Source organism: Fistularia commersonii, chromosome 5 (genome assembly GCF_037954325.1).
Source record: "Fistularia commersonii isolate RoL2024-O1a breed Wild chromosome 5, RoL_Fcom_v1.0, whole genome shotgun sequence".
Taxonomy (NCBI): Eukaryota; Metazoa; Chordata; class Actinopteri; order Syngnathiformes; family Fistulariidae; genus Fistularia; species Fistularia commersonii.
The window spans coordinates 19,992,656-20,007,870 of record NC_141288.1 but is presented as its reverse complement, the minus strand read 5'-3'; the positions used below and the strand labels follow the sequence as shown (position 1 = coordinate 20,007,870).

The 15,215-nt window shown below is 43.9% G+C and overlaps 1 protein-coding gene across 12 annotated transcripts in view; it reads left to right on the top strand.

Annotated features, from left to right (window-relative positions):
• Window positions 1-15,215, top strand: part of LOC147234312 (ELKS/Rab6-interacting/CAST family member 1-like) — a 135,380-nt gene that overhangs the window by 104,963 nt on the left and 15,202 nt on the right. For 8 of the 12 annotated variants that reach the window (XM_086147209.1, XM_086147213.1, XM_086147210.1 and 5 more), the window contains 2 exons: window positions 575-682; window positions 9,576-9,761. In XM_086147209.1, the coding sequence (XP_086003335.1) occupies window positions 575-682; window positions 9,576-9,761 (294 nt within the window). Of the gene's footprint in view, window positions 1-574; window positions 683-989; window positions 1,069-9,575; window positions 9,762-15,215 lie in introns of all 12 variants that reach the window. The other 4 variants (XR_015106187.1, XR_015106189.1, XR_015106188.1 and 1 more) reach the window with 1 other exon arrangement.

Here is a 15,215-nt window from a genome sequence, read left to right as displayed (position 1 = left end):
CAGACCTCTTGCCTGGCAGCTCCAATTCCAGCATCCGTCTACCAATATATTCTCCATCCCTCCTCTGTCCATGACCCAACCATCTCAGTCTGGCTTCTCTGACCTTCTCTCCAAAACATCTAACATGTGCCGTTCCTCTAATAGACTCATTCCTGATCCTCTCCATCCTGGTCACTCCCAAAGAGAACCTCACCATCTTCATCTCTGCAACCTCTAGTTCTGCCTGCTGTCTTTTTGGTCATTGGAACAGTTTCTAGTCCAAACATCATCGCTGGTCTCCCCACTGTCTTGTACACCTTTCCTTTGATTCTGGCCGATAGTCCATAAGGCGCACCGGCTTAAAACAAGCACTGTCGGTTTTCGAGAAAATGAAAGGCTTTTAGGTGCGCCTTATAGCGCGGAAAATAAAGTATATGCATGTGATCAGAGTTTGTTTGCTGGTAGAGGTGAAGCCCACGGTTAATTCACACGCTTCTTCTGCTTCTTCAGGCCGAATGCTCGTTGCAGACACAGTTTAAAAAGTTTTTTTTTACCCGTGAAATATGAACCCACTCCCTCCCTCTCTCTCTCTCAGACTCAAAACAGGATGAAATTGATGGCTGACAATTACGAGGACGACCACCTGAAGGTCTCGTCTCCGAACTCGGAGCTGCCCAACAATCACAAGCCCTCCCCGGATCAGGTGAGATTCCTCCTCCAGACGCCGCCTTATCTCGCATACGTTTGCGCTGAGATCACGACTCCGCGGTGGATGAGAACATTTGGCCGTGTTTCACTTCCAGTTTTATTCATTAGCAACTTCATTTCTGGGTGTAACATGTGATTATTTATTTTTTGTTTTCTTACCAAAATGACCACCGGTTTGTATTTTAAAAGGCACGTCTCCAATATTACGTCACCTAATGTGTTTGTGTACGATCTTCTGCTTTACCCGACTAACTCTTGGCTTTCTCCGAACCTCACGCTGCGGTTGGACCGGACTGAAATAGGACGACGAGGAGGGTATTTGGGCCTAACCGATCCCTCGCCCTCTTTCTCTTCCCCCGGTTCACCATTTTGTACAAACGGGTGAGCGTCTTCTTGATGTGGATCGCTTTGCGCCGACCGTTTCATCCGGCGTCGAGACGCCGTCGCTCCTTTTCCCCGTCCGTTCATTCTCCTTCTATTCTTTCATCAAAATCCAGCTGTTCTTTTTTTTTTGTCCCACACTAGAATTATTGTTGGAAATGCATGGAAATCATTATTTTGGCCCCGTGCTGTGCAAGAACCGGAGGCGCTGGAAAGAGAACCAGAGAAAGAAATCAAATCGCATCTCATCTCTTGCAACATCTCATCTCCACTTTCATTTCTCCATAAGTGTCTTTTTGGAATGTCACCTTCGTGATCCCGTCTGCGTCTTATATTTGGTGTCAACTCGTCTTGATGGTGATCCCGACTATTTTCCCGCCACACACACACACACACACACTTCTCGCCTGCCTTTCCATCCCACTCCATTTGTGACCCGGTGTATAACGATGTCAAGAGTCCCCGACGCGTTTCCTAAAAAATATCGAAAAACCGTCTCGGTGGACGCGCTTGGATTTTCCGCCGTGATGCTCGAGGCCCGAAACAGTCGACGGATGTGAGTTTGACCCCGGTTACTAATCAGCAGCGGCACCTCGGTGCTGAAAGGGGCGGGGCCACGCCGTCCACACACACACACACACACACACACACACACACACTCTCCTCCTGGTGTGTAAGGTGGGTAATTTGCCATAGCACATTACATCTGAACAGTGCGCGCTTGTGTTTCTCCCTACAAGTGGATTCTGTCCTGCAGGCAGCGACTGAAAGGTTTCTTGAAGAACTGCAGCAGAGAATCTCAGGAGAGCGATCGCCCCGCTCGCGCACGGCTGTTGTTTTTTTTTTGTTTTTTTTTTTGTTTTATTTGTTTTGTTTTTTAACAGCCTTTTGGATTTTAGTGCGTTTCTGTGGTTCGGGATGCTCGGATGAGAAAGGACAAGGAAGAGGTGCATATGTTTATTTCTATAAGTTCAGAACTCCAGCGGTGAGGCTATAAGGTTTTTGACGTGCGCGTCCTTGTGAAATAGTGTCGGCCAGTCTCTCCGGATCTTTCCGCCATAATAATAATAACAATACTAATATTTAAGGCGCCTTACTTCACACCCAGGAACACTGTTTGACCCGAAATGTCTTATTGCACGACCACACTGTTCATATTCATAATATTTATAAAATGTCGACTATCATAATTTCTCGTCGGTTTATATCCATCAGTTTATTTCTGCACTGCGCATGTGACAAGAAATGCTTTGACTTTGTTTGGATAGAAATACACAAAATAAATAAACAATGAAAGTAAAAACAAAAAAAAAAAGCAACATCATGACCTCTTAAAAGTGAAACCCCTTCTTTAAATTTTTGCTTTCGATTTTGGATTTACTTTAATGTGTTGGATTCCCATTTTTTTTTCTTTTATATTTTTTAATTTTTTTATTATTACTCTTTTTTTCACTTTAATAGCTAGCATTGGATTTGAAACCCCCCGACGTCGCTGATGCGGAGCAGAAGGTTGCTCAGAAACCCGCTGATACAAAGCCAGTCCTTGGCTCAAACGGGCTTTTATTGATGCATTTGTAAATTTGACAGAGGCTCCAACAAAATGGCATATTCAATATGTCATTTTGATTTTTTTTTTTTTTTGATTTCGCAGGTATAGCACCATCTACATTGTCCAGAAAAGCAAAAGTTGAAATATTTCTCAGCGGAGGTCCGTGGATGCACCTGCTCTGTGGACTCCACGTGACGTTCCGGTCTTTTCTGTTTAATATCCGCGTTACTCCAAAAAAAAAAAAAAAAAAAAAAAAACGACGCAAAAGCGTCGAACGTGAACATTGCAAGGCGGACAGACGTTCTCCCAAGATACCTAAAAACACGGGTTTGACTCTCGACTCCACAGCAAACTGAGGGGGGTCTGATCTGAAACCAGGCTCAGGGTGTTTATAACAAACGCTGACTCAGCACTTTGAGCACGCTTGAATACTTCAGGTGACTCGGCATGTAATGTTTTCTCCGTAGGCTCGACTCATCGGGAAGATAAGCTGCGCCCGTTGTCACCGTGGACCTCCGCTAAGCGCTACAGAGCTTCATTTGCTCCATAAGTCATAATTTATTGACACAAGCCGGACGGGTAATTCGAGTGTTTAACAGATTTTTGGCTCGTAAGATGTTAAAATCAATATTCCGTCGTATTTTTCTTTTGCGGTCCGAATGCAGGACCGCTTTTTTTTTTTTTTTTTTTTTTTTTTCCCCTTCAGTCACACCGATATTTATGGGTGTGACCCGTTTCAGTCTGAAACCAGGAGCTGCCATCTGCGCGATCCGCTGGAAACCACCTCAATAAACACAGCCTATCTATCAGAATAATAACCACATAATTATATAAACCCAGTGAGGTTTAGGCGTTTGTCCAGTTTATATTAACAATAAGGGAAAATAAATAAGATTAAAATCTGAGAGTGAAGCAAAAGGCCCTTTTTTTTTTTTTTTTTTTTTTTGCTTCATCATTGACCTCTGGATTTGGCAAACATCGAAATACACACACACACACACACACACACACACACACACACACATAAGTTATTCCTCAGAATGATATGGTTGCTGCATTAGTAACCGATTATAAGTTAGTGTGTGTTTCTAAATCGGAGATTTCCACCCAGAACATCCACGCTGCATTGATGCTGCGCCTGGTTGTGTGTGTGTGTGTGTGTGTGTGTGTGTGTGTGTGTGTGTGTGTGTGTGTGTGCTTGTGTGCATCCATGCATGTATCATATGTGTCTTTGGAGGGAGAAAAAAAAATCTCATTCCACCACATAATGGGACCACAGAACATTTTGAGAAATGCTGCCAGTGAGCGAGGCTCGCTGAATGTCTCTCTTTGGAGTTGTTTCTTTGCACAGAGTGTAGTAGGCAGGCATGGGAGGCCAATAAAGAGGCACAAACACACACACACACACACACACACACATATGCACATTGACTTATAAAATTATTTTTCCTCTGGGATTGTTTCATGGTGCGGTACGGCAGCGTAAGGCAATGAGGCCTCATTAAATACACACTGCGTGTGTTTGCAATAGCTGCCAATGTAATACAATAAAAATATGCATGTATACACCAATTGTAGTTCTTAATAAAATCAGTAAATCCAAAGGCGCGCGGAGCTTCTCAACAAGCACAGTGGATATAATATTAGTGTTTCGAGATTCCGTTTTCAGTCGGTCCTTAAGTCGCTTGAGAAAGAGCCGAAGCACCTGTGTTGTTATTTCCCCCGAAAAAGTCCGTCTTCCGCCGCCATCGTTCCCCTCAGCCCCTTCCTTCCCTCCGTCTCCTGCATCTCGTATCGGTGTTTCCGCCGCAGGTCTGGAAAGCACGGCCCGGGATTTTTTTTTATTTTTTTTTTCTCAACTTTCTGACAGAATAGTCTGGAGCAGAAAGTGTGAAAACAGCTGTTGCACACATGTTCAATGTGTGTTCAGGGAAGCGAAGCCAAATGCGTAGCGATGAGTTCACTGGTAGTTCTCTTACACAACAGCCTTGGACGGATAGCCGCGTTGCAACGCTAGCGCAAGATATCACAATGTACAGGAAGAGGTGTTTTGAAATACCGAGGAGTGAGGAGGATCGTTGCGGCCGTCACTTTCTAATCCTTGTTTGACCGCCCTGCAAATGTTTGTTAAGACATAAATGATCCTGTCTTTTCTAATCGGGAATAAAAGCAAATAATGTTGATAATGTTATTTACAATCATAGCTGTGCAGATGAAGTTCCTTTTCCATGCTGCAATGTGGAAAAGAAAGCTGCATGTGTCCAGGCTTGTAACTAATGTGTATAGGGCGTGTGTGTGTGTGTGTGTGTGCGTGCATGTGTGCACGAGCACCTGCTTTTTGGGTTTGCAGTAAATAAGTTAAGGACTCAGAATGAGAGGTGACAGTTACTGTGATTTACTGTCAGCTCTCATTGCTGCAGGGATGCTGCTAGAAAGCAGCATGAAAATTGTTTCTTTTTTTTCTTTTTTTTTTTTTTTTTTGCGCCGCCACCGAAGGCCCTGATTTGATTTGTTCACGTCGACTCCCAAACAAATGAAGTCAGCGAATGAATGGAAATTTAAAACAAAAAAAAAATCAATTGCGAATAAAGAAATCTTTATTCATATGCGACCCATGATTCAAATCTGCCGTACTATTTTTTTTTTTTGTCTCGCTGTCAGGAAGCCCCGTATTGTCGCACTAAAACATTTCCTGGTTTGACATCGACGTCATTCAATGGGCGCCTTTAAATAAAAATGCGACGACAGCGTGTTAATATAGCAGAGATTAAAGTGAAAGATGTAAATGTGGTTCCCGCTCACTTCAAATCGATTCAAAATGGCCGATCTCTCTTCTAAAGTCGGCGTAATCGCACTTTTGGTTGGCGTCAAGAACCATCAGCCGGCAAATTAAGGCGCATTTATTGGCATAATTCGTTGTTTTCCGCGGGAAGTCGTTGGCTTGGAGGAAGGAGGGCAAGTTGGATGGAAGATCGACGCACCTGCCCATCTCCTCGATGAAAAATACCCTTTGAATAATCACGGTTCGCTTTGAGCTCGCCGACGGCGTTTGATCTGGCGGAGGCTGTGCGGCGCCTCGCGCTGGATGGGATGCGGAAAGGAAGGCGAACGCTGAGGGGGGGGGGGGGGGGGGAATATCCGCCGGTAGAAAGTATAACCACGCTCTTACGGCGGAAGAAAAGATTATCCCGTAAGTATCAACCCAAACCAGATGGGTTTATTAAACATACATGCAGGCGTGTTTTGACCCACGGGAAACCCTTTCAAAAACAAAAAGCACACTCGCGCCATGTTGTGAAATTCCGGAGGAGAAAATGACAGATCCGCTGATTAAATGTGGTATAAATAACCGCGATGTTCTTTACGGGCAAGGAATTTGTCCTCGTCTTTTGAATGTGGCGAGTGGATGCGGAAAAGAGCGCGGGGGAAGCGCTTCCCGCCTCGGACTGCAGGAAGAACCTGTGGGCACGAAACTCCATCTTAGATAACAGGGATCAAAATAAAGCAGGAGAAAACACGGGGAATTAATTCGGGACGCTCGTAAGCAAATGATTAACGGGGAAAACCGATCGAAGCGAGAGAGAAATAAGTGAACGCACTTCAATGAAATTATGCCATCGTTGAATCGTGTGTGTGTGTGTGTGTGTGTGTGTGTGTTGTGCGTTGAGTGATGATAAGCAGGAGGCATGCGAAGACTGCATCCGGATTATCCACACCGAAGCAGGACTTTGCAGCCCCTCTTAGGCCGCTTTCCCTGCGCTCGCCTGCACCGTTCGGTCAAAGCTATAAAAATAACACGGCGAAACTCTTCTTTTTTTCTTTTTTTTTTTTTCATTTTCACCCCGAATCTAAAACAGACAGTGATGATTGCAGCAAATGTGAAGTTTGATATACGCCGGTCAGATGGGGGAAATTGTATTTTAGCAGATTTTGTGCACGGTGATGATGAATGATGATCGCACGGTTGCAGCTGCGGTCTCCGTCCCGTTTTTTGCATCACTGGACGCCAAACTATGTCATAGTTAAACTTAAATGATTGAGTTTTATTTCATTGTTTTTAAAGAGGTATATCAATTATAATGTGCACTTAACTCAAAAATGGCAGCCATGGCATCCACAACCTCGCACATGTGTTGCAGATGTTCTGGCATGTGTTTGTGTAAAACTGATTATATTTGATTCTCAAATATGTGGCGCAATAATTGCAGCTCCAAATATTCGAGCGACTGAATCATTTGTAAACCCGACCAGGAAAATGCTCCGGCTGATTTCTGGAGAAACGCGTCGCGGTTTTGTCAGATTAACGTTGCGAAAGGAAGAAAGAAGCGCAACGATGAGGTCACGCAATGAGTTAACGTTAACCGGTTTCGGCAAAGTTTATCACTTATTCACAAAGAATACACTCGAATTGACCTTTGGATCAAGTTAAGTCAAGACCTCGATGGCGTGTTCGGTTAGAGCAGGGGTGTCAAACTCAAATTCACCGAGGGCCAAAATTTAAAAAAAGAACATTGTCGAGGGCCAGACCAATTTTTTTTTATCAATTTATTTATGTTTTATTATCTTTAAGATACAGTAAACTACTGTATTAACCATCCTAATATATTACAATTGAATTTTTGCTTAAATATTGAAACCAGAACAGGTTTAAGAAAATAATAAAAACAAAAACTGAAAAAAATATCAGGCTTCTATATCTTTAACTTTATTCATTTTAATTGTAACCTAAATCTTTTCATCACAGTGCGTAAATTGTTAAAACTGACAAGAAGGACTGGTATAATACTGGTGAAATAATAATCATAATTAAATAATAAAAAAATTAAAAACGGCCACATAAAATGCCGACACTTCGAGCCCCGAGTATCGCCAATGCCGCGGCATTTTCGGCAATCAAAACAGACGGTTCCGGCACTCGTAGAAAAATGCTGCCGCGATTGCGGGACGATTGCCACGCATCGAGCCCGCTCCATTTCCCTTCCGTTCGTGTTTTTAAGACACGAGCGAAAAGAGTCGCGGACGGCAGCGCCCCTTCTATCGCTTAGCAGCAGCTAAGCTTAGCTTCCTGCTCCACATCGGGAACTCCCGCCCCCAGCACCAGCTGCTCTCCTATTGGCCGCGCGTAGATGTCGTCACAGCGTTTTGACGCTCGAATTAAAAATGTTTTAAATCGGGCGTCAAGGCGTCAAACGCCACCCTTGCGCGACGCTCTGCGCCTCAGCGCGGACGTGCGCTCTGTCGCTGATGTCGCACATACACAACGCTTGACGCGTTCAATGTTTAGCACCTTTAGCGGTACGTGCGCTGTATAACGGGCCGGCGGGTCAGATGTAATACATATTTGAAATCATCTCGCGGGCCAAATATAATTGTAGTGCGGGCCAAAATTGGCCCGCGGGCCTGAGTTTGACATGTCTGGGCTACAGATTTAGCGTACCGGTTGTGGCAAATCGATGGCGCGTGTTGTCCTTTCGCTGGAGATGCTGCCGAAGCGTTTCCTCGCCTTCGTCCCTTTCCGTCCGTCCAAAAGGCTTCCAAAGTCTTCGTTATTATAATCGGGAAAACGCAGCAAACACCTCCCGATGCTCTGGGCTTGTTTTCTGGGCGTACCTCGCTGCTGCCTGGCCGGCCGAACTCTGCCTCGCTGCGTTTTATTTATCTCCAATTTACAGAGCCGGAGTTATGAGGAAACACCGGAGGGTTTATTTGCGGTCACTCGGGTCGGGCGGCGGATCAGAACAACACGTCTGCAGAATGAAATACAGACTCTACCTTTAATTAGAGAGACTTTTGGAGAGCCTTTGTCGTAATTGTTTCACAATCTTTGTATGTGTCCTTTAACGCAAGGGCGTCAAACTCATTTCATCGAGGGCCACATCGGCATAAAGCTATGTAACGTAATGCTATGTAATGCTACGTAGCATGTAACGGTAACACTATAAATGTAACCGCATGTAACCAAATGTAATGTAATGTAATGACTCCTTCATGTTTGAGAACTGAATTTATCACTCAAATCCAAAATATTACATATAAATTTACATAGATGTTTGCAACAAATTATGTTTACTAGTTTCTCTGCTACAAAGCTAGCGTTCACATTCTTACATGTTCTGCTGCCATCGTAGTTTTAGGCTTTTAATTCTTGTTGTTTTTCTGGAAGGCTAACTTTAGCATACTTAGCTCCATGATTGGTGTCTAAATGTAGATTGTACTCTTTGGCAACCGTCGCTGCCTCATAACGCAAAAGACATCCTGCTTTTTTCTCCTTGAAGCACAAATTTGTATTGGCCTTCCCATCTGTCTTGAAATGGGCTCCCATCTGCATCAACTTTTCTCTTCCTGGACATTTAGGGATCATTTATATTTCTCATTTCTGCTTGTTTCTGCTTGTTAAAAATCAAACCCGATCATTTCTACCTCAGCATAGCTTTTCATTGTTCGTTGTTCTCTGTGACAAATTATTTGTCATTTTTTTGTACTTTAGCACGGCGGGTCTTAGAGTGTTTCAATGCTCTGTATCTGTGAATGTATGGCAGTTTGGACGAGAAAGTTGACCTTGACTTTGACGCTGCCATCTAATGGCGGGACGCCGTCACTTCACAGGTAACATGATCGGCATGATTTGCAGGAAATGTAGTTTATAGTCAATGCCCCCGTTGGATTTATTTACTTTAAGACAATTTTACTTTTAAGGCGTTCTTGCGGGCCAGAAAAAATGGCGTGGCGGGCCACATTTGGCCCGCGCTCCTTGAGTTTGACACACGAGCTCGAACGGATATCTAAAATAAGTGCAGGAAACCTCATCCTCCTCGTCACCCCTCAGATGAGTCAGTATCTCAGATATTCATGTAACTCCCGTTGCAGCGACAACAACAGATACCGCGGACGGCGTCCCCCTTTTGCGGTCCGGCCTCTGGCATATTTTCACAAATCTCCCGTCTCTTCCTTCCCTCAGATTCTTTCTCCTCTCCTGGACCTCAATCAGAACCGCAATAAACTGAAGGTGTACATCAGCCACCTGACCTCCCTGTGTCAGGAGCGAGACCCTGTGATATTGAAGGACTTCGCCCCTCCCCCCGCCTACCACCGCTCCGACTCCGCCTCCTGGCATACGCAGCTGCACAGCATGACGCAAGAACAGGTGAGTTTTATTCGATTCTGCATTTCAGGGGGAAAAAGGAGGAACCGCTACTTTGCAGTTCTGCTTTCGCACCTTCTCTTGGTTCTCGCGACTTATCGTTGTTTAGATTTTTTTTTTTTTTTTTTTGCAGTATTTTCATGATAAAAGAGTCATATTCTAGCCTAAGAAGAAAAAAAGGGTAAAAAAAAAATAGAGTCAAATTAAACTAAAAATAGGAGATCCCCTTTGCTGAACAAGGATACCCAGCAAGGATACGCCAACTCTCGCTCCTACCGTCGCACCCACGCCAGATCTCATACGGAATAAGATTGGCTAAGTAGATCCGTACGCCATTGGCTGATTGAGCATGTTGTTCCGTTCCTCATGTTGATTGGTTAATAGTGAGAAGCAGCTGATCTAATTGTAGGTTGTGCCCAGCATACATGTCCTGATCCACTTCACTGCGGTTTCGCGTAAGCATGGATACTGTCCACTTAGTTCCACTTTAATTCTACTCATTTACCGGACCTTTTTTAATGTATTTCAATGTTTATTGTACGTTACATTGATCCAAAGTGTTTGGTGTACTCCACAGGAGTGTGGGAAGCTCAATCCAGTGGATGGTTGGTCGATAACAGGGGGTTGTTAAAGGGTTGAGTGAGGATCATTGAGGGTTAATGTTTCTGTAAATACCATCAAAATTATCATGGAAATTCACTTTTCACGGGGGGGGGCTTGGAACTTTACTCCCGCGAAAAGTGAGGGTCCGCCGTATGCACGAAAAAGCAAGGACGATTGTGTCTTCGTTCGTGGTGCGTGAGGCAGTTTGTCGCTTCCCGTTCATCAAGGCTAACAACGTAGATTGCGCGTTTGTGTGGATCGTGCACGCTTGTTGGCCCGCCAGGCTTTTTTGGTGTTGTTTTACAGATTATTTTCAAGTCGCGTTCACCCGGTAGCTGTTGCGTTACCAAAACCCGACGTCTCGTGAAACGGTCGGTAAACCTCACTCAAAGACGGACGAGGGCGAGAAGTTACCCGCCGTGTCATTGGAGCGACGGAAAAAAATCACCTGGGCGCTCGTAGCTCACAGCCATGGCAACCGCTTTGTGTTTAAATTTATTTAAAGTACATATTATTGAATTTCAACATTTCTTGGCTGTGGCTTCCGCCTGTCTCTCCCCATACTGAAAATATATCAGCCAATACATGCTCACTACATGTGGTATACATTGAAACATGGTAACTCTAGACACACACACACACACACACACACACACACACTCGCGGAGCCATGTGACGGAGTGTGTGGTAAGTTACAGCAGGACTAGTTTCCTACAGTCCTCATGAAAGCCCTTTTGTGTGTCTTAATGCTGGGAAATGTCTCTGTTTAGCATGAGTGCTTCAGATATGGCACTGTATGGTGTCACATTAAATAAACTCTGAGTATCCAGGAGAACGTTTGCGTTTAATCACCGCTTACGTTGAAAGCGCAAAGGAACGGTCCGGGTGACTTTCACGGACAGACAATTACCCCAAGGTATTTTTCATCTACAGCCCTGTTTTTCAGGAAAAAAAGCAGACGGTGTTCTGCGGTCCGGTGGCCGGAGATCCACGTTTTTAAAAGGAAAACATACTTTGAATTAAAACTGATTATGTGGCTTCTGTGAAAGCTTATCTAACAAGAATGAATGCTTTTAGATGGCCAGCTGTATTTTACTCCGCCGACCTTATATTAAAAAAACATTCGGGACATATTAAAAGCGGTTCGACCGAACTGCTTATGGACTCATTCGAGCCAATTTTACAACCCGGGTCAAAGAAATGATCTTTGGAGACCACAAATCACATTCATTCTATATTACTTCCGACGTTTTTCATCATTTCGGCGCGGCATAAGCTCGCTTCGGTTTCTGTTTGTTTGCCTGACGACGCAGATTTTCACATTTATTTCAGCGAGGGTGCAGGGAGGAGGGTTAGTCTCAAAGTCGCCGGTGGAAGAATATTTGCACGTGGAAAGGAAACGCACCAGCGCATCATATGGAAGTGCTGCTCCAGTTTTAATGCTTCCCCAGACAGGACAGGATTTCTTCTTTGATACTTTCGGCAGGTTTGTTTTGTGCAGATCAAACACTTGTTTCATCCAAATTGCCAGTAAAATTACAATGCGGATGGTTCAGTTTTTTTATTACCGTCCTTTCCGCACTGAACACTGCGGCTTAAACAATGTTGCGTCTAATTAATGGATTTTTTTGTTTCGTTTTTTCACGCCAATAAAACATTTAGCCTGGTCGCATCGGACCCGTGAAATTCCGAGGCCGTTCAATTCCGACACGGAAGAAGTTTAACTAATTTCGTGCGCAGGAGGAAGACCAAGCCAGGATCAGCTGGAATTGGACAAAACAGGGATAGAAAATGGATGGACGGACTTTTCCTTGTATTGTCTTTTATCCATCTTTTTCATCAGCCGCATTACAAGCACCTTTTTGGGAAAAAAAAGCATTTCCAGTACATATTTGTGGATTTTAACGGCATGCATTTAATTAAAAGTTAAAAAAAATGTTTCTGTGCAAATATCTCATGTCACAAAATGGACACCTGCGGCCTATATTTGTACACATTGATTTATTCCGTTAATTTTAGCCGCGCGGCTTATATTCGGGTGCCCTTAATAGTCCAGAAATGACGGTAATATCCAGTTCTTCTCTATTATTCTTCTCATTTCGAGCCCCAACACCATCTATAAAATTATTCTATGTACACCTTTGCACAACATTGTAACATTGTTAATATTAAAGAAAAGAAAAAGGAAACAAATATGGATCAACTTGCAACAAAGAATAGCTATATTTACATTTCTTAGCACAACAGCGCTCGCTAGTTTACTGAAGTAGCGTTCATGAAGTGGCGTCTTCATTACCAGTATTCGGCTCGTTTTCGCTGAAAAATCCCAAGCGGTACATCGGTGTAACAGGGGTTTAATGTTTTTAGGTGACGCCTTCATTTATTTGGCTTCTTGCTTTCTGCTGACAACATTTTTAGACACAGTAAACACTCGTCTCCCAGCGAAGTCACAGTGAAGCCAAGCGCTACATAACGAACGCTTCGTCACATTTCCTCGTCTTAGCTTTCGGGTGACTTTCGTTTGCCTCATTATCTCTTGTCTCTCGCCGCCTTTCTTATCATCCCTGCTAAATATTTTTCCAGGGTTTGTTCGCTGCACTTCATGTTTCCTGCTTTGTGCTGTGTGTGCGCGTGCTCAGCGCAAAAAAACCTACAGCGTAGAGCTAATACTGCACCACTGTTTGAGTAGCAATGGGTAAAAACACATCAGACTTGTACAATAACTCATTGTGAAGCGGTTATACTGATATTCTCTCAATCCAGGAAGCTTCCAAAAGAGAGGTTTCTGTTGGACTTGAGTGACAGGCCTCATGCGGATCCAGAGGTTCAGATGATGGTTGTCTTTACTTACATCTGCCCGCTTACATTTCCTCTGAGACCCATAGCTGTTTAGACCAAGGGGGGGCAAACGTACGGCCCGCGGGCCGGTACCGGCCCACCAAGGGGTTCCGATTCGGCCCGTGGCGTAAATTTGCAATTTAAAAAAATACATAAAAACCATGAACTACTTTTTTAAAATAAAAATGCAGTTCCTGTATGCACTGTTTTAGTCGGTGTGACTTGTGGCTTCCGGGTCTGTAAATAGCATTTTTACTTATTGTTGGAAATGTACCTGCTTTTCCGTCGTCCCCGACACCCTCATTGGCAAGATGTCGTTGTCAAAAAAGAAAAAAGTGGATTACTTATCTTAATGAATATCAAGTTTTTCATCAAGTATTTTTTAAAGGAAGAGATTTTTATCATTTAGCTGTTCTCCTTTACACTAAAACAAAGGATAAATTTGGAATTTCACTATGATTTTCCTGGTCCCTTGACATCAAATTAGGCCGTATGAGTTTGACACCCCTGAATTAAGCTGTCCGATGGCTCTACATTTTCACCCGTCTCTTGTCATTCGGAGGAAATGAAGAAATCCAAAGTTGGGACGTTTGCCATCGGCCGCCTGCGATAAACTAGTAATGGTTGGGAAATGGCGTGAAAAATTCCGACAGTAATTTGCCTTGCAAACAAGCAAAGCAATGAAAATAAGACGTTTTTGTGACATTCTTACAAGAACGAAAGGGTCAGGCCAAAATGATTTCGACAGGAGGGTTTGGTCACCGAAGCAAATGAGCGAATATCAAAACAGGTGCACGAGTACCTGCAGACGAGAGGGGGAGAAAATATTCGGACTCCCGCTAACGGGGGAATAACTCATCCGACACCTTTGCAGACGATAAAAGTCAAAACAGATCAATATATATACTGCTCAAAAAAATAAAGGGAACACTTGAACAACACAATGTAACTCCAAGGCGATCACACTTGTGTGAAATCATAGTGTCCACTCAGGAAGCAACACGGATTCATTTGGACTTGTTTTAAGGACATTACATCAAAGTTGGATCGGCCTGGAGTTTGTTTTTACACTTTAATTTTGAGTGTGATTCCTAATCCAGACCTCCATGGGTTGATACAATTGATTTCCATTGATCATTTTTGTGTGATTTTGTTGTCAGCACATTCAACTGTGTAAAGAGCAAAGTATTTCATAAGAATATTTCATTCATTTAGATCTCGGATGTGTTTTTTAAGTGTTCCCTTTATTTTTTTGAGCAGTGGATATATATATGTATTTTTTTCATCTCCTGCATCTGATTCAGGGAAACATTTAAATCTGCTCACGAGACGGCGCGTGTTGCGAAGGCGATATTTTGAATAGCGCGATGTTTAGTCTCATAAATGCCTCTGGATCTGCAAGGATGGAAGGTTTTTAACGTTTTTTAAAGTTTGAATGGATTTCATATTTTTTTCCCTCGTGGACATTTTGTTTGTCGGCCGGCGGTTTCCTGTCTCCCCGCCTGCCATTTGAAGGTGTGTGACTCCAGTGCGGTCGGTTCTCTTCTTCCTTTCCATTCACTCTCTTTTAAATCTCCCCCTCCGGTGCTGGAGAACATCAAACGCCGCGCTGGTCGCGCCCCTGCAGCATCGCAATCGCCAGACTCCTTCTCGCGAGGTATATTTCACTTGTCGCGGCGCAGACTGGTATTAAGACGCGGAATGGGAAAAACAGATTGTATGAAATTATAAGCGGCGCAGTGAAAACACCGCGACCGTGAGGTTTGGCCTCGGATGGCGACGCCTTCACGTTTCTTTCTTTCCCTTCTTTGATCGTCCTCATTTCGCTTCCTTCCCTTCCGCTTCCTTTTTTTTTTTTTCCCCGTTTCGCCCCGGCCTACCCAACCCTCGCCCGACCAACGCCGCACGCGCCTCTCGCCCGCCGTCGCCGAAGGTGCGAGAACCGATGCGTTTTTTTTATGAAACGCGCGTTTTTTTTTTTCCGCTGTGTTTTTTCCACTCGACGTTTCCCTTAAC